Below are 18,666 nucleotides of genomic sequence, written 5' to 3'. Positions count from 1 at the left end.
GCGTTCTATTGGCGCATACAACAATTGCGATATCAACGTTGTCTTTCCACATTGCGGATATCCATTGAAGAAGAATACGAGAATGCTCAAACCATGCACGGCCACTTGTGTGACACTGCTTGTGTCTGTTTGTATGCCTATATCTGGACGTCTTTCTATATGAAGGGGGAGAGGCTTTTCCATGGAAATACTAAATTTGTTTCCCCTTTAAAAAAATTTTTCCTAAAAAATTTAAAAAAAATTAAAAAAATTCACCACATAGAGTACATGAACACTATTTTATTACTATTACATCTATACTGTTCATGATACTAACCTTCCCACATGCACACATTTATTTATATTAATCAATTATTAATGTTTTTTGATAAATATTATTATAAACGTAATCATATTTTTTTTAATTAATTAATCTAGGCCTATGTCTATTTCAATTGAGTGTTTATTTTTTACTTTCTGTATAAAATAACTCCATGAAAAGAAAATCGCCAATATATTATGGTGATAGAAAACATTATTTCTTAGATTGGTTGTTAACTTATTTTATTCATCCAAAAATAGCATTTAATATTGCGCGAAAAATAAATTGCATTAAAAATTGTACCATGCATTATGTTTGCGGAAATGAACGTGAAATAAGATCACGAACTTTGAACCTAATAGATATGATATAGCGGAAGTGGACAGGGCCTGGTGAGATTGTATGGCGATATATTTATGTGTATACGTTCTAAATGTATACTGCTGAAACACACTGATCAGTTTGGCATAACACCTGTCATATACTAGTAATTACAGGTTAACATTGTGCAGAATAATTGCGACAGATGTAATTTAGCAACTGGTGTTGTCATGTGTGTTATCTTCAAGATGTTGAAAATGGTATACTACACCCGGTAGTACTGTCGCATAGCCAGCATCAACAACCGTATGTGCAGCCATATGCATATCGGATGATTGACCCTCGTATGACACAAAATATAATTACTACGGCATGTATGTATTATTATGTTTGTATATTTGTATGTATATCTAATTAGTGTATATAGGTCAATATATTAATTGGCATTTTACATCATAGTTGTTGTTTACTAGTGTTGGCTTAATTAAAGGAGGATTTCGTGATCCTAGCATCCTCTTTTTATGACATTTTTCAGTAGATATCCACGAAAAAGCTTATTTCCAAAATTTCAGTTGATTCCGATTTTGCGTTTGCGAGATATGCATGATTATGTGTATTACACTGCTCCATAGACAATGTGTTGTAATTTCGTTCTGGTGCACCAGAACGAAATTCAAATTTGGCGATATTTTTGCTAAACGAATTAATCTGCAAGAAATATTTGGTACATAAACATTATGTAGCCAGAGGTATCCAGTGGTGTAAAAATCTCAACTTTTTTTGGGAAAAGTGGGGGGATGAGGCTGTGGATCACGAAATGCCCCTTTAATTTAAAGGGCTAATGAATTAATAAAAAAATAATCAGGCACGATGTGCTAGTAGGGCCTATAAACTACTATATTAAAAATAGCTAAAAAATACTCACCTCCAATTGAATGTCAATGTATATTGTATATAAAGATTCACATCATCCAATTAGCTGGGAGTAATGGGGAAATAATAAATGGTATAGGGCTGAAGAATTCGTATATACAGATTCACATCATCCAATTAGCTGGGAGTAAATGGGGAAATAATAAATGGTAGGGCCTATAGTAGGGTTGAAGGATATTTAATTTAACTTGTAAGTTATGTATAGGGGCCCTATAGGCCCTAGTATTATGGATTCATTTATAAAACTATAAATATTTAATATCATTCATACCTAAAATCATCTGGCGATGCCTGTATCTTGCGCTCATGTAGGCCTACTGACAGCTACTGACGTACGTACCGTAGCTAATAATAATGGTTAATGGGTTATATGAAACAAATTAGACTAGACCTAACAAACGAATTACTTATGATCTGGAAAACAGCACGAGGTCAATTACCATGTATATAGAAATTAAATTGCATAATTGTTAATAGGTTTCATATTTAGATGTAGTTGTGTACAGGACAGGGTCATGACCTACACGGATTGCTGAGCCATCATGATATATTATTATCCATGAGTTAAATCAACAAAGACAAGTCAGATTATGTTTACTTTTGATATTGTTTGTCTGCACGAATAATAAATAATAGTCTTCATGTAATAATAGGGCCAATATGAACTGGGCAGTATATTAAAATTGAAAACTTGTTAAATGCCTTTTAGATTTACAATGACCTTTGAGATGTTAATATTGTTAAACCCTGAATATCATATAATAATTCAATTTCAAATTTTACTTAATTTATTTGTTGGAATTACTGATAAAATAAATGTTGGATTATATACACTATTAGGAAAATTGCCATCCCACATGTACATCATGACCATTGCAGTATTAAATGCTTTTTTTTGCTGAACCATGAAATGGTATCAGCCTATATGAGTGAATGTTACTAGCTTACTTACTAGCTTACTTACTAGCTTACTAGCTTACTAGCTTACTAACTAACCATTTGGTCTTAAATGGACATATCTCTAAATGCCACGAAGGTATGACCCCATGAGTGGTGTCATATGAAAGAGGAAAACATAAAGAATATAATCAAAATATTTCCAAACGTCAGAGGTCATCCTGGGGTCACAGGGGTCAAAAAAGGTCATTTTAACCGAAAATGCTCCGATTGAGCTCAAATTTAAATGCAATGATCCTTATGACATTGTAAACATTTAAAAAATATTTTAAAATTCATTTAAGGTCATTAAGGGGTCATAAAGGGGTCAAAGGTCAAGTTTTTCAAAATGCTCCAATTGAGCTGAAATTTATATGCAATGATCCTTATGACATTCTAAACATTTTAAAAACATTTTAAGATTCATTTAAGGTCATAAAGGGGCCATAAAGGGGTCAAAGGTCAAGTTTTCCAAAATGCTCCGATTGAGCTGAAATTTAAACGCAATGATCCTTATGACATTCTAAACATGTTTAAAATATTTTGAAATTCATTTAAGGTCATTAAGGGGCAATAAAGGGGTCAAATGTCAAGTTTTCCAAATGCTTCAATTGAGCTGAAATTTAAATGCAATGATGACAGTGGTATAGGCCTACCACAATATACTGCCGAAGCCACATGGTTCAGCTATGGTGCGGTTATCGCTCTAGTTTAATTCCTTTTTGCAAAATGCGAAAGGGCACCACTGGTTGGACATACAGGGTGAGTCAAAAAAAGTGCAATAGAGAAAAGAATCCATTCTTATTTAATAGTCGAGTTGAACCTTTTAGGTTTTAAAACATTTTATACATAACATATCCATTAGAGATCATGTGTGAAAAAATCAAGGAATTAGCATTTACCGTTTTTTTTGGGTTTTTTGACACTTTTTTTTTTATAGCGATACCCAATTTTAATGTTTATCCAAGAGACATCTAAAATTTGAACGTCAGCCCACTCTGTGTAAGGTAGATTTGGAACAACTGCCATTTTCTTAACCTAAAGCACCCAAAGTGTTATGGTCCTTGGTCTTGTTTAAAGAGAAGAAACATTATTTGTTGTTATTTTAATTTTCCCTTATTCTCTATCAAAACATATAAATTTGTAGGCGAGTTTTTCAAATGTCGAAATGAAATGCGCGCAAATTGAAGTGGAGTGAATTACACCAGTAAGTTGGACATATTGGGGTTTAAAAAACTGGAGTTGGAGTCGCGTGAGGTATGAAGGACGTTTAAAAAGTAATGTTAGAAAGTTTGTTTGAACAGAAAATAATAATGTAACGCAAAAATCCACCTTATTTAAATTAAAGTTAGTTTCAGAGCTGGTGCTTTTATCGTTCATTTTGTGCTCTCATTCAAAATACATGGTACCTCGTGGACAAATAATGAAATTGGGTATCGCAGCAAAAGGACTCATAAAAATTAAACGGTAGTAGCGAGTCACCTCATTTTTCACAGAAGGTGGCATTCATAAAACTTTCAATAATGGAAAAGTTCAACCTGGTTCTTACATAAATATCGATTCTTTGCTCTATTGCACTTTTTTTTACTCGCCCTGTATAAGACGTTTATTTAATAAATTCAATAACTTCGAAAGCAAGTTCCAACGCATGTAATGAATATATATGCCTTAATGATGACACTTTGACATGTCGGCCTGGGTGAAGACTATAGGAATCGTTTAAAATGCCGGGTTATACATAAGGATATAAACGTACATTCAGAAAATTGAATGCAAAACACTTGTGCCAAAATGTTTGCCAACAATATACATGTAACATATAAAACTTTTTAAAATTTACGTTTTCATGACCTGACATTTAAATGTTATTCAAACGTTTTGACTAAAACCAAAACGCGTTTATAACACTGTTATATTTGCGTTTTTAAAACATAAATTTTGTGTGGGTATCGAGTGTGTAAGCTTCTCCTGTTAAGCTCATTAATATGGAATCCTTGTTAACTGATCTATGATGTCCCGAACTTTGTAGGTCATGCATGTCAAGATTTATTGGTTATTAATGTTATTATTTTTTAAGAGTGCTTCTTTCGCGGAAAATAATCCCGTATCATGGTACATCATTGTATATTACTATTTTAGTTTTTCTAAGAATATTCACATTGATCATTATTGTGTATAAATACTGCATGTAAAAACAATATTTTTGATTATTTTTTCTGGATATCTTTAGTAAGCTATAGTCGAGTCGGTCGTGTAAATAGTTATTACATCTCTATATAATCTATATTATTGTCAAAAATTTGTGAATTCACACTCTGTTGTATTTCATGCAGGATACGTAACCATAACAGTAGATAGCACTTTATCAACATGGAAGAAGACAGCGATGATAATGTACAAGACACAAAAACAACCAACCCAAACTGCAAGGAATGGAAAGTTTGTATAGTTGGGGTATGTCAGCAATAATTTATAAGGAATTATTATTTTGCATTTTAGTTTTGTTTTGAAAATACTCTTAATGCAAAGGAATGAAAAACTCATCTCCAAAACTTGTGAGAAGAGTGCAAACGAGTAAAAATTGCTCCTAAAAGAGTGAAAATACTCCTAAAAGAGTGAAAACCAAGGGCTTTTTAAGGTATACAAGGGACATCACTCTTTTTCGTGTAATTTCCCTTATATCATACCTTGAACATTAAGAGATGAGGAATCTATTGTTGCACAAAATGTACTTTCACTTTCGTTGTACACATAATGCTCAGTTCTATAGAAAGCAGTATAAGTATTTTCCCTCTTAATAATAATAATATTGAGTATGAAAATAGGTTCAAAACTTAGCTCAAACAAACACTTCATGAATCGATGAGAGAAGTATTATAAATCTTCCCCAAGTATATCAAAATACAAATAATCGCTGTATTTTCCTGGGGTATTTTCGATGTAATTTTTCATTTTACATGTTAAATACACATAAGGCAGGCACATTACATTTGCAATCCGATCGAAATATGTCATACTCCGCCGGTCATCGTAGTGTCTTCCAATTTCACTTTTGTATAATTATGTTTGTTTCATTATTCTTCATGTATAGGATATGGGCGTAGGCAAGTCAAGTATTTTGACAAGGATAAAAGACAGTACTTTTTCTATTAATGCACTTACAACAACAGGGTAAGTTCAAAACTTTTTCCGATACATTGTACAGGAAAGGCGTAAAACATTAAAAGACATTATATGCGGTGTCCCTCCAGGTTCAATATTGGGACCTTCATTCTGTATACTAAGTTTAATTTACACCATGTTGTTAGAATGCATCCCTTTTTGGAATATAGCTAAACTCCTCAACGAAAGTTGCATATCACTGGATAGCTACAATACTCCCCTTTACAATGACACCCTATTTGAAACAACAACATTTTTCACGGCTGAGTACAGGCCTTGTGAATGTAGTGGGGTCTCAAAATGAATTTGCCAAATTGACCATTATTCTGTGCTCAAACAAAGCTAGCCACTAACCTCAATAGCGGGTGGAAAAACCACAGGCAGCCACAATAGTCAGGCACCTTCTCCTCATGCTGCTCACCGACCTGGTTACACGTTACTGTGGGATGGAATTCCATTCTTCCACAAGGATTCGTCGCAGGTCATTCAATGTGGTTGCCTATGGGCTTCTTTGGCACGCACAGCACGATCAAGCTGGTCCCATCGGGTTGAGGTCTGGCCCCCGGGTCTGGCCTGATGGCAGGCCATTTTGACTCTACTCCCATATTCTGTAGGTAGTCGTTGACTACCGTGGCTATGTGGGGCGAGCGGTGTCATCTTGGAGGATTGCATTAGGTCACAGATTGTGAAGTTATGGGATTGCAGCTTGCTGCACAGAATAATGGTCAATTTGGCAAATTCATTTTGAGACCCCACTACAATCACAAGGCATGTACTCAGCCGTGAAAAATGTTATTGTTTCAAATGGGGTGTCATTGTAAAGGGAGTATTGTAGCTATCCAGTGATATGCAACACGATATGAATATGTCACAAATAATTGGAGATACAGATGCTTGAAAAAACTTTCCAAACTTTCGTTGAGGAGTTTATATAGCTGGTTGCTGTAAATGTATATTTTTTTTTCAAGTTTTAGCTGTAGGAAACAGCCTAAACAAAACTAGCCTATGTCATGTAGGCCTATGTAGTTCAATTCAAATTCGGCTAACAATGGTCTGATGAGCTTTCGATTCTAACAGGACCTTTATCAAAGGCACAAAGAAAATGAAAATTAAAGAAACAATGTGGTATGCTTCACTTAATTTCAGGGCCATATTTGCTACAATTACAGTCACAGTAGACAACCAACAGCATAAGTTTATAATATGGGACACTCCAGGACAAGAAAGGGTAAGTACTTAGATATAGTTATTTTCGAGCTCCATCAGACAATGGCCGCCGAAAATTATACAATTTATTTTATATTTTTATTTTACTTTTGAGTATTATTATCTGTTTTCTATGATTCCATATATTGTTGTTTCTGCCACGTGATCTCATCATTGTACACATTAATATTGAAGTATAAGTTAAGTTGCCATCTTGTTCAGCATGTTCAAATTGGGTGTTAGTTTCACAACTTGCGACTTTGTGTTATCACATCTCTTCACTTGTTCACGTTCTAATGGTTTATCTTATTAATATCAGAATGTATTCTTTATTATAACACTGCTGTTAATTAAAATGTAAAACAAAACAAAAAACTGTAACTTGAACTTGATACCAAGACCAGAGAGTAATCGGCGTTCAATCACTTTGTAAATCATTGATTAAAACATGAATTAATGTATAGGCCTATATATACATGAGACAAATTCGGTCATAAACGAATGGTTGAGTATAAAACATTGAAAACTGTACATATACCATTGGGTAAACATTTTTAACCAGTTGTATTAACCGGGAGAATTATGTCTGTTTTAAATCAACTCTTAAGTTAAATATTTTAGAGTGTATTTTAGATCATTAAATGTGTGTAACTTGTGTTACATTTCCTCTTTCGTTACCATATAGTTTCGCTACTTTGCGCCGGTTTACTATCGAGGAATCAGAGCCGCAATATTAGTATACAGTATCACAGACAGAGTAAGTGAAATAAATATATAGAAATGTATTTATTAAATAAATTCACACCATTAATTCAATGTAAATTGGAGAAATGGGAAAAGGAAAAATAATATGTGTTGAAATATCTATTTTAATAATGACATTTATATTTTGCACATACATTAACATATGATAAGCCTATCGCTAGACTGTTTTATCTTGATCAGATACGTTATCATCAACTTCATATATAGTCATCAGAAATCGTACATTTCGCAATGATGTACTTCATGCATTTATAGCTGAATGTAGGCATATTCCTAAAAAAAACTGCCCATAATTGTCAAAATGTTGGTCATTTCCTTCAAAGCCATGCTATAGCTTTATCTGCAGTGCGGTGGGTATCATGTATTGTATGGTGCATGTAAAACCGAACTAGCGAACAAAATGTCCGAAAGACGACGGGAAGGGCCTATAATATTAATACATATCTTCACAGATATACATAAAGTTTCCCAAAATACTTTATTAGGTCTTTTATGAAAATTCATGTATCATATCTTCAATATGAAAGGTCAACATTTTCATATATGGACGGCTTTTCCTCCCAGCTGGATACACTTTAAATACAGATCATAAGATTTATAAAGTTTATTTCGAGGACTTTTAAATGTCAAAAATAAAATTTGTATTATATCGCGAATTTCAAAAAATCTAAATAATTTCAGGTCGCACAAAAGTACTCTGACATTTACAAGAGTTTGGTTCAACGCAATCAAAGAAAAATTAGAAAGACTAGTTTGCGTCTCATGTTATCTCATCTGTCAATCAAACTTGGGCACGGTTGGCGTGATGATCGAGTTTCTGAAGCGGCGATAAAACAGCGTGCCTCATGGTTAATTTTACACCTTCAAATGTAAAAATGGTCTTAAAAGTTAGGTGAGCCAATCCATGTCAACTCCAGGGATGTGCACCTCAGTACCTCTTCAATTTTTTTTCCTGTGTGGTGCTAGATATTGGTGAGAAAGTAAAATCCTGAAAATTTGAGCTTCATACTCCATTTCGTTTTCCCGTGACAGCAAGTTGAAATTTAGGGTGGTCAGCGTAAATTTCAATTGCTACCAAAAACGAAATGGAGTACATGTATGAAGCTCAAATTTTTAAAGGATTTTACTTTCTCACCAATATCTAGCACCACACAGAAAAAGAAAACAAATTGAAGAGGTACTGCGGTGCACATTCCTGGAGTTGACATGGATTGGCTCAGGTCTTAGTAATAGGAAACCTTTCTTCCGAAGGCACTATGTCAGCAATGCTATTGTTTCTCGCCATGTAAAAATACCGTAATTTGCCATTTTCTGCGATTCCGTTTCTCCAATCGGCGCCAGATTAATCAACCTTCCTTTTACCCGCGACTAACCAATCAAGAGTCGTGGGGATTTTGATTTGCAGTGACGTCAGACGCAAACTAGTCTTTTAAATTCTGTTTTTATTCTACTAGCGGTCCTACAGAAGTGTTACCGGTCATTGGACTGCATCTGTACGTAGTCATATCCCAAGCGATGGCCGCAAAATTGTAATGTGCTTGGTTGGCAATAAAGCTGACATGGAAGACGAACGGAAGTACCTAGAGAAGAAGCAGAGGGTTTTGCGCGGGAAAATGGCGCAATTTTTACAGAAACCAGCGCCTTTACAGGAGAGAACGTAGTAAGGCTCTTTGAAGAATTGGGTAAGCACATGATCTTATGAATCAAAAATGTTTTCAGTGTACTTTTCAAAGTCTATTAGTAGGTGCTAGCATTTTCAAAACAATATAGGGCCTAACTGTAAACATGGTAAGTGTAAGGACAATTTTACGAGCAGCGTGGTAGGCACCCTAGTTATTGTTTTTGCCTTTGGTGCGAGAGGTCCAAAGAGAAGTTCAAACCTCCGCAGAACCAAAAATAATAATAATAATAATAATAATAAATAAAAAAAAATTGTTGTTCAAGTAATTGCGTTCCAAAATGAGAAAGTCGACCTAAATTCTTAGGAAAATGTAGCTTTTAAGACGTTTAAGACACCTGGACTCAACATGTACAATTCAATGGGTAATTATGATTATTATATAGATTTTGAAATGCGAACTAACAGTTGTTATACAATTACAAATATAACCTTACAGCAACACGAGTGACGAAAGTACTAGACGAAGAACAGAAGCAGAAGTTAAACGCAAACCAATCCGCGGATGCAACAGACTCGACGCAAGCAGCAAACGACGCAGCAAATAATATTATGAAAAATGGTGCACAGACAACGTAGCAGACGATTTAGCAGCAAAAAGCGCGGACTTTTGTCATGGTGGTAATATTGATATGAATATAGGTATACATGGTATGAAAATCGTACTTTATATGTATAATAATGCTCAGGATTGGATGTATTTTTGTTGCAGCAGTACAAAGGAACAAATCCAATGATTGGCAAAGAAACACAATTTTTACAAATGATAATTTGACAGAAATTTCCAGTGCATAATTTAAACGAAAGTATATCGTACTAAAATTAACTTTTTATACACATGGTTGGTACCAATACTTACCAGTCATTTCTCCAAAATACAGCTCAAATAATCCACTTACAATGACCCTAAAATCAATTTCACGAACAACATACGATGAACATTACGTTTAATTTATTACATATAAAATCAAACGTAATATCGATTGTATATGACTTTGTGAAACAAGCTCCTGGGTATTTTGATCCAACGTTGCACTTGGAAAAGGTTACACAAAAAACAATTGGTTGCTAACCAATTTGACACAGTGGCTATTCGAATCTATTGAAAATCTGGAATTTCAACTCATCAAGCAAATGGTGATTTATTGTATTATACGAAACAAAGTAAAAACAAATTATTATACAGTCCTTAATTTAATATATGAATCTGTGATTATTTGGTTTGTTCCTTCTTTGCTGCAAAATACAATTATATTCGCGGGACCATAGACATAGTACCGGTAAACATTTTGTAGCTTGAAATCGTTCATATTACATTCCTTCACACAGAAAACTTTCAGAAAGAAATATAAGGTGAGTACGCCGTCAAGAAATACCCTCGTCAGCTAGCTCAGCCCTCCCAACCATAGAGCCTGTTTTTCAGGATCTATGACCTAACCAAGGTGTGGACTTCGGTAATCATGGTAATGGTCATTGTTGGTTGGACTTCTGTGCTGCCGAGGATACTTCTTGACGGAGTAGAAGTTCCGTGTGGCGTAGATACCATATAGGTCTATATAGACCTTGATTTTCTTTTTTTGCATGTGGTCTATAGCAGCGGCTTTTACCTCCTGACAATTGGTGTACGTACGTTTCATATACGGTAATAGGGATATTAAAGCAGTATGAAAATGTTACGAATAAATATGCCTGTGACATGATCTGGCGGTCCGAGGTCAGATGAGGCATGTGAGGTTGTTGAGAGAAGGGGACATAAACGATTGTTTGAAGAGAGGCTTATATAATGCCAAATTTGTAATATTTTACGTATATACAGTGCTCTATATAATAGAGCTCTCCGAAGGGGTTTTATGCTTTAACTCTTGCTTTAAAATGTTCTTATTCTTCAAAATTAGGATACATTTTATGGATACGGAACAAACGCCGATCAAAAAACGAAGTAGCCTCTCTCATGTGTAATTTGCTCTATAAATTGTTATATCTGTGTAATGTGTGCCATCATAAATGTTAATGTGTCAAATGCCTTTCGGATGCAATCTAATGTTAATAGCATGTGATCAGTTTTGATGACCAGGTCATTTGGAAGTGAATTGTTTAGGCTCCCGATAAAGCTGTTGAATTGTGAAAGTAAATTGAGCATAGTACAGCAGATTTATGTCAAAAATATGTTTACATTTTCAACACAAGGTCAGACACGTCTGCGTAATATTTAACCAAAAGTATTGGATATTAAATCTTACAGTGTATAGATGCGAAAGCTATACAAGTACAATTGTGTTTTAATACACAATGAAGCACATTGTTTGTGACGTTTCTGTATATTTGATAATAATATTACAAATACCGGTATTGTATAGATAAAACATTAAACAGCAGAATTTGAGAATTTTAGGCATAAATTATGACTGTTTCTTTCATTAAATTGGATACATGAACTTAATCTCACACATAGGAGGTGTAGATTTTAAATGGAGTCATCGATTAGGGTAACGCAGTTTGAAATGCACACTCCCTATGTGTAAGATTAAAGTCATGCCTTTCATTGGGGGTGCATGGATTTTAACGGAATAATCCAATACTTGTAAGGTGTTGAAAGATTGTCTGAAAAATGAAATCGGACACGCAGAGATACGGGAATCGTAAAATTCTTTTCCATTGGCCGTAAATATGCTGTAAGAAGCAAGACATGATTGAAATATTATAATGTATATTGATGTAGCCTAAGAAAAGTTTTGTGACTTCATGACATAATTAATGAAATAATTACCAACCATCGTCTACTAATCAATTTGCTATAATTAGTCCAGAATATTAAGATATAAATAGTATTTTAACAAATTGGGCCATCACTGAAGTTTATATACCATTAATAATGCCTGAACGATGCATGGAAATAAGACGAGAGACAGACTATTTGTTTCAGGTCATCTGAAAATGCTGATAAAAAATCACTGAAAAATACCAGGTTAGGCATGCACATCAACAAATGTACATTTTGAGGTTGTGTGTTTTGTATTGAAATGGTATGTTTTCTTTCATTAGTGTGTTAAAACATCTAGTTTCATCTGGTATTGTTGGCTCCTAACTATGAAAGTTCTGAATATGAGAAAACTCTGGACGAAATTATCCATTTACCTAGTGAAAACTGTGTTATAGACAATTAGTGGTACTTAACATAAATATAAACAAATACATAACTTATTGTGTGCCAATTTGCATTGTGACCTTCCATAACTGTGCTTTTTAATTTTACTCATTAGATAAGATGCTAGAGCATCGGCCTAGAAATATTTAAGGTCCTGGGTTTAATGTGTACTGACATTTAATGAAAATTTATATATAATTTTGTAAAATTACTTAATGTTAATGTAAATAAGAAATTGATATTGTGTCAAAGCAATCTTAAGTGATCGAACAATCGCTGTAATTATACATAATATATTAACTATTTTGTGTTAACTTTTATATGTTTAAGAGTTTAGAAAGATAACGATTGGGCAGGAAAAACCTCCTTTGTGTCATTGGCCCCTGAACATGTTTAAAGCCAAACCTCTTATGTAACCTGTTGGCAGGTTTCTTTTAAACATGTTCAAGGGGCCACAAGCACATAGGGGATTTTTCCTGCCAAACGACGCGATATCAAATTTATGAATCATCTAGGCGCGTGACGGTTTTGTGACTGTCTTCAACTTCCGGTGACGTTATGGGATTTTTTTAATTAAAAGAAGAAAAGAAGAAAACCCCAACAAATTTACAGCAGCAGAATAAAATGTTATTCGCTGCATGTAGGGCCTATATAGGAACACGGTACTTCAAGCAGTCTAGCAGCTCTTGTGGGTTTTGATCGAACATCAAAATACTGAAAAAAACTTTTCATAGAATGCTTGACCTTTTCAAAATCACGAGATTAAGGGAATGTAAAATACTATTTCCTAAAGCATAAACCGTAGTTATATGAACCTGTTAAATTTTAAAGAAATTTTAAGATTTGTTTTCCTTTTTAAATATATACGTCACAAATTACACCGCCGTTTAGCCGTTCGCAGAAATTGTCTGTAAAATTGTCTTGCCATATATTTCTCTAAATTGATATTTTGATATTTGACCAAATGAATATTTAGTTTTTACCAAAAAATAAAATCAAGTGGGCTGCTTCTTTTTACAATATCCGACGTAGGTTGTCTGAATTTGCTTTCTCGTGCTGAAATTCAATCAATTACATACAACTCACCAAAGCAATTATTACTGTATAGTTACAATACGATTTTTTGGCCTAATGGAGAAAATCGCATGAATCTTTTTCTTATAATAGTAATAGTATACCTATGGCCTTGTCCATCGTAAATACTCTTTTGAGTTGTGATATAAAACATTTTGCAGCTATGACATTAATCAAATTGCACTTTTTGAATCAATCTATGAACAAAACATAAATGTATCTGTTTATATGCTACTAAAAATATCCAAATCGGGCAAATATGCAAACTCATATATCCTTATTGCCAAAATTTACAGGGTGCCTATATAAGAAATAGCTTTATTATATTTAATGTTGTGCATTAATGTTAACATGGTTAATAGTTTGATATTGATATGGCGGTATCATTGCTGGCAACATGTAACAGTTAATATAAACTTATCACAAAAAGTAACCGATTCCTTTTTTGGAAGACCTAAACTTAAGACATATGCATTATATTTTCAAGCTGGAACAGCAAAAAGAAGTCCAATTACGTTCTGCACATTTTGAGCTACTTGTACCTCATTAGTGTAAAAAGTTGTTGCGACTCAATGAAATGAATAAAAAATGGCAGATTCCAATGTTGCACAGAAAATCTGTGCCAATTGAATACTTCAGCAGCAAAACGTCAGTTTTAATGGGTTTTATGACAAAATTATTGCCACGGTGACCCTTTAAAAGAAAAAAAGATTTAGAAGTTGCACCCAAATGTTTGGGTTCCACATTGAAATCTAAATGGTCAACGGGTGACACTTTTGGGATCATTTATACATGGGCCTCAAGGAAGAACAGATGATTAATTGTGTTTTCAACTGATTGAGTGTCCCAGGTTAAAGAAGAAATAAAACAAACAAACAAACAAATACAACTGAGCTGAGGTATCAAAATATGCAGAACATAATTGGGCTTCTCATCGCAATTTCAGTTTGGAGATTTGATGCACCGGTTTTTTGTCTTTACGATAGTTACTTTCTGTGATGTGTATTATTTTTTTTAACTGCTTATTTGTAAAATATATGTAAAAAGATCAATACAAATGTAAATTGATATTAGTGCGCACCTAGCATATTCACGCATATCATGTCGGTTTCATTGCAATGTTTCATTTGAAATCTAAGGTTCACGTAAGTTTGATAAGTTTCATGGAAAAAAAAGATGAAATTGTTATATAATTATATAAAACTTGTCTACTCCACACATAACTACAATCCCGGACAAAAGTAGTTCGAACACTTGTGTCAAAGTACTGTTTGAGACCGTATTTCTGATATACTTGACATATTAAAATTTCGCTTTCTTTGACGTGAAGTCTGAACCATTTCCTACTACTACAACCCTCCCCCTGCCCCACCAATCAATGTTGGATGTTTCTAGGGGTTCATGACCAAAAAAACCAAAAAAAAACAAAAAAAAACCAACAAAAAAAACCCAACAACATTGATCGGGGGAATGGAGGCATATTTGAAGTACTCGTGTTTAAAGTGTTCGAACAATTATGACCGGGATTGTAGGTTGGTGAACAATAACCTCTAAGTTTGGTAGAAGTATGTGTTTAGGTTTTGTATGTTGAGACATTTGTTATATAATTATATAAAACTTGACTACTCCACACATAATTTAAGACTAGGTTGGTGAACAATAACCTCTAAGTTTGGTAACAGTATGTGTTTAGGTTTTGTATGTTGAGACATTTTCATTTGTGCGTATAATTATATAAAACTTGTTTACTCCACACATAATTTAAGACTAGGTTTGTGAACAATAGCCTCGAAGTTGGTATAAGTAGGCATATGTGTTCAGATTTTGTATGTTCATGTTGAGGTTTTTTCATTTGTGCAAGATGACAGAAGTTCTTATTTAAAATGGTGAACATGACTGGAAAAGAGTTGCTACTGTGATTACTCCAATGGATTGAAATATAAAGAGTCAGTTATTCACTCTTTCAAGATTTAATATCACTCTTTCCATTTCATTCCATGATCAATGGAGAGAGCTTTGGATAGGAACAATCACTCACTGTACTATACTCTTTTAGAGTCGGATTCACTCTTGTATGTATTTTAAGAGTAGGCCTAAGTAATAATCTGTTATACACTTGCTTAACAAACTTTCTCTTCATTAAGGCCTATTATACACTAATAACCGTCATCCATTATTTGACTTGGTTAAATTCTGTAATATTTTCCTGTGGCGGCAGCAGGAATTGTTTTTCAATGGGAGGGAGGGGGTGAAAGTGGCGGAGGAAGCACAATTTGGCTTATTAGCTTTGCCCAAAAAAGTGCGATTCTCGATGAGCTTTTTTTGGGTTCTTACTGCATGCGGGGCAGCCTGGGGTGGGGTAAAGTCCAAGTTTTGGGGGAGCAAATGCCCCCTGGTGCCGCCACTGTATTGTGCTAATGTGTAGCTATAGCTAAGTACAATTGGTGGTTTTCTTTCTACAAAAATGCTGCGTTTTGTATGAAAAACAAGGGCAAATTTTATGTCACCTTGTGAGAAGAGGGTTCTGAATTTGTTTTGATTACATTCGGTGTTGTTGGTGTTAAACCATTTTACATGGAGAAATATACTAATACTCTATGTTTGGAATTACTAGTAGGTCTAGACCTATACTTCACATGAAGCATGTGTACAAAAATGTCCACATGCTGTGGTAGTTGGATCTTTTAATATTATGATTATGTAAATTCAGTATAATGCAGCATTGTAACCTATCATTTCTGAATATTTGAACACATCAATCCGACATGTCCGGCAATGTAAACTCGGAATGCCTATAAAGGTTAGGCCTAGGCCTATTATATGCCTGCTTGGTATTTCATAAATGTAGGCCTATGGCATGGCCAAACATGGTGCCGATGTAACCGTTAAGTTATTTGTATCTTGTATGTAGGCCTATTATAGATAGGCCTATTATAGCCTGTTTGTAGATCCTTCTGATTTCTTGGGATAACCGGATAAGAGTTGGTTGTTTAACTCGGTCTCCGGGTAGACACATGCTTGAATTGAGACCCAGGCTCAAGCAAAATGCCCAATCAAGCCAAGCTTTAAGCTTATGTATAAGCATGCTAGCCGGTATGAAGAGATACAAAAGACACAGACTTGAAAGAGTACGATCATGCTGCCACCAACGATCTCACGAGATGAAATCTTATTATAATAATTGTTACTAGTTCATTCGGGCTGTGTGTTTTTAGATCCTCCTAAGTCTTCGTTTAGCGGGTAGTTTAGGTACAACGTGTTAGTGTTTGGCCTATATTAGGCCTACCAATATTCATAATCATGAAAAAAATTAAAGCAACTCAATATTGTCCAAATAGAATTGGGCTTTCGTATAGTTACCATAACCAAGAATGCAATATTATCACATTATAGAAAACTGTGGACTGCGTGAAAATATATTAACATGATTATAATGATTATTCATAGCTATTATTAGACTCTAAGGACCGGTTTCTTGAAGCATGGCTAGTGATCAGGCTTCCTAAGCCATCAGGCTTAAGCCCAATTTAGTCCTATATACCAGTGCTTACAATTTCATATCGTACATCACCTAGAAAGATAATTCAGTAAAATGCACATTGGTAAGGCTAGCCTGCTGGCTTAGGAAGCCTGACGTAGCCAAATCGTACCTAATACTTTTTACTATCCATTATATTAACTGAGAGTGTAATATACACATAATGGAAAATAAAACTTACAGTGAAATTCATTGCATATAGGATACCACGTATACTCGGAATATTAAAAAACACCTCGTTTTATCATGTTTAGGGCTATGACCCGAAGCGTCAAATTCAAATGCGTTCTGGATAACAACTTGATACAATTATCAATCTATAAGACAAAAACAAATAGGTCTGTCTCTCAAACCTGCGCACATGAATTTAAGTGGTCACTTAACATGTAGCTATATATAATACTTGTCACAAGGGAGCTTGTGAATCCTGATTAAATTTCAGATTGCTCAGGCTGAGCGTTTCCTAATAAATATTAGAAAGATGCAATCTCATTTTATTATAGAACTCATATTCTTTTGTATATTGTTGTTTATTAAAAATAGCAGTTTATGTTTATATTAGATACATTGTATCAAAAGATATTGATCATATCATAGTAATTATTATGTCAGTCCTACTTACATAGAACTGTAGTACTTATATAGTTTCTTTTGATTTGTTTTCTCTGAGAATTTCATAATTTCTTTGTATATAAATTATATTTTATATGATATTAAATGTATTGATAAACGAATTTGTTGATATGTCGTTATTCATCATGTTCATTAACAAGACAAGATTCAAAACGAAGTCGTATTTTTCACAAACCATTATTAAAGACTTTCATGGGAAAATGTGGACGCGAATTTCAATAATGCCTCCATTACTCAAAACAGACTGGGTCTATTTTGGAAATACTGTGCTTATGTTTAAGCATCACGTGGCAAGTTCGCGTAAAAACTTGCAACCAATTTGTTTGGTTAATTCGGGTATGCTGAATTCAAAAATTTTGTCTGCCAAGCTGTATTTGAACTTCGTGACCCTAAAAAGACCCCCCCCCCCAAAAAGAAAAGTTTTTACGATGTGCGATGTGAAATTCGGAAGATAAATGATAGATAAATAGGCCTACAAATGCCATTGAATCATAAACATATCTTAAAGGCCCATTCAGTGATTTGCTCATCCGGACGATCGTAAAAATCATCAAAATTCAGATTTTGGTACCTTTGTAATTGGCATAGATGTGCTAACATAGCCTGCTAGTGGTTCGGTCGAAAACCGTGTATTTTAAACAAAATAAAGCATTTACATGAATCTGGACTTTTGATACTGACAGTACAAAAAGTCCGACTCGAGATCGAAAGAAGCTCACTCTCCACGTACCAACACGCGTTGCGTATTGTTTCTACTACTTATTACATCAGTAGCTACTATTTTAAACAAAATACACAATTTTAACTGTTTTTCATATTTGAATTGACCGTTAGTTTGCCTCGGTGACGTTTAATTGCTTATTTTGTTTTCTACTACAAAAATTAAGCGTCTGTTTTAAATCAATTTAGACTTTACTTCCCACCGTGTTAGAAACACTGGACTAGGAAGTTTTTCCACTCGATTGGTGGCGCAC

The 18,666-nt window shown here is 34.2% G+C and overlaps 1 protein-coding gene across 1 annotated transcript; it reads left to right on the top strand.

The window, feature by feature from the left end:
- Positions 1-675: 675 nt before the first annotated feature.
- On the top strand, positions 676-17,791 carry LOC140136314 (ras-related protein Rab-22A-like). Its single transcript, XM_072158040.1, has 7 exons — positions 676-996; positions 4,825-4,945; positions 5,583-5,662; positions 6,800-6,881; positions 7,545-7,616; positions 9,079-9,306; positions 9,742-17,791. The coding sequence occupies exons 2-6, from the start codon at positions 4,862-4,864 to the stop codon at positions 9,283-9,285; spliced, it is 525 nt and encodes a 174-aa protein (XP_072014141.1). The 5' UTR covers positions 676-996; positions 4,825-4,861; the 3' UTR covers positions 9,286-9,306; positions 9,742-17,791.
- The last annotated feature ends 875 nt before the right edge of the window (positions 17,792-18,666 follow it).

Source organism: Amphiura filiformis, chromosome 16 (genome assembly GCF_039555335.1).
Source record: "Amphiura filiformis chromosome 16, Afil_fr2py, whole genome shotgun sequence".
In the NCBI taxonomy this organism is placed as follows: domain Eukaryota; kingdom Metazoa; phylum Echinodermata; class Ophiuroidea; order Amphilepidida; family Amphiuridae; genus Amphiura; species Amphiura filiformis.
This window is presented reverse-complemented; position numbering and strand designations above follow the sequence as displayed.

Coding starts and splice junctions, on each gene's coding strand:
- LOC140136314 (XM_072158040.1), top strand. CDS start 4,862: ATGGAAGAAGACAGCGATGATAATGTACAAGACACAAAAACAACCAAC. Junction 4,946..5,582: donor GGAAAGTTTGTATAGTTGGG/GTATGTCAGCAA, acceptor CTTCATGTATAG/GATATGGGCGTAGGCAAGTC. Junction 6,882..7,544: donor ACACTCCAGGACAAGAAAGG/GTAAGTACTTAG, acceptor GTTACCATATAG/TTTCGCTACTTTGCGCCGGT.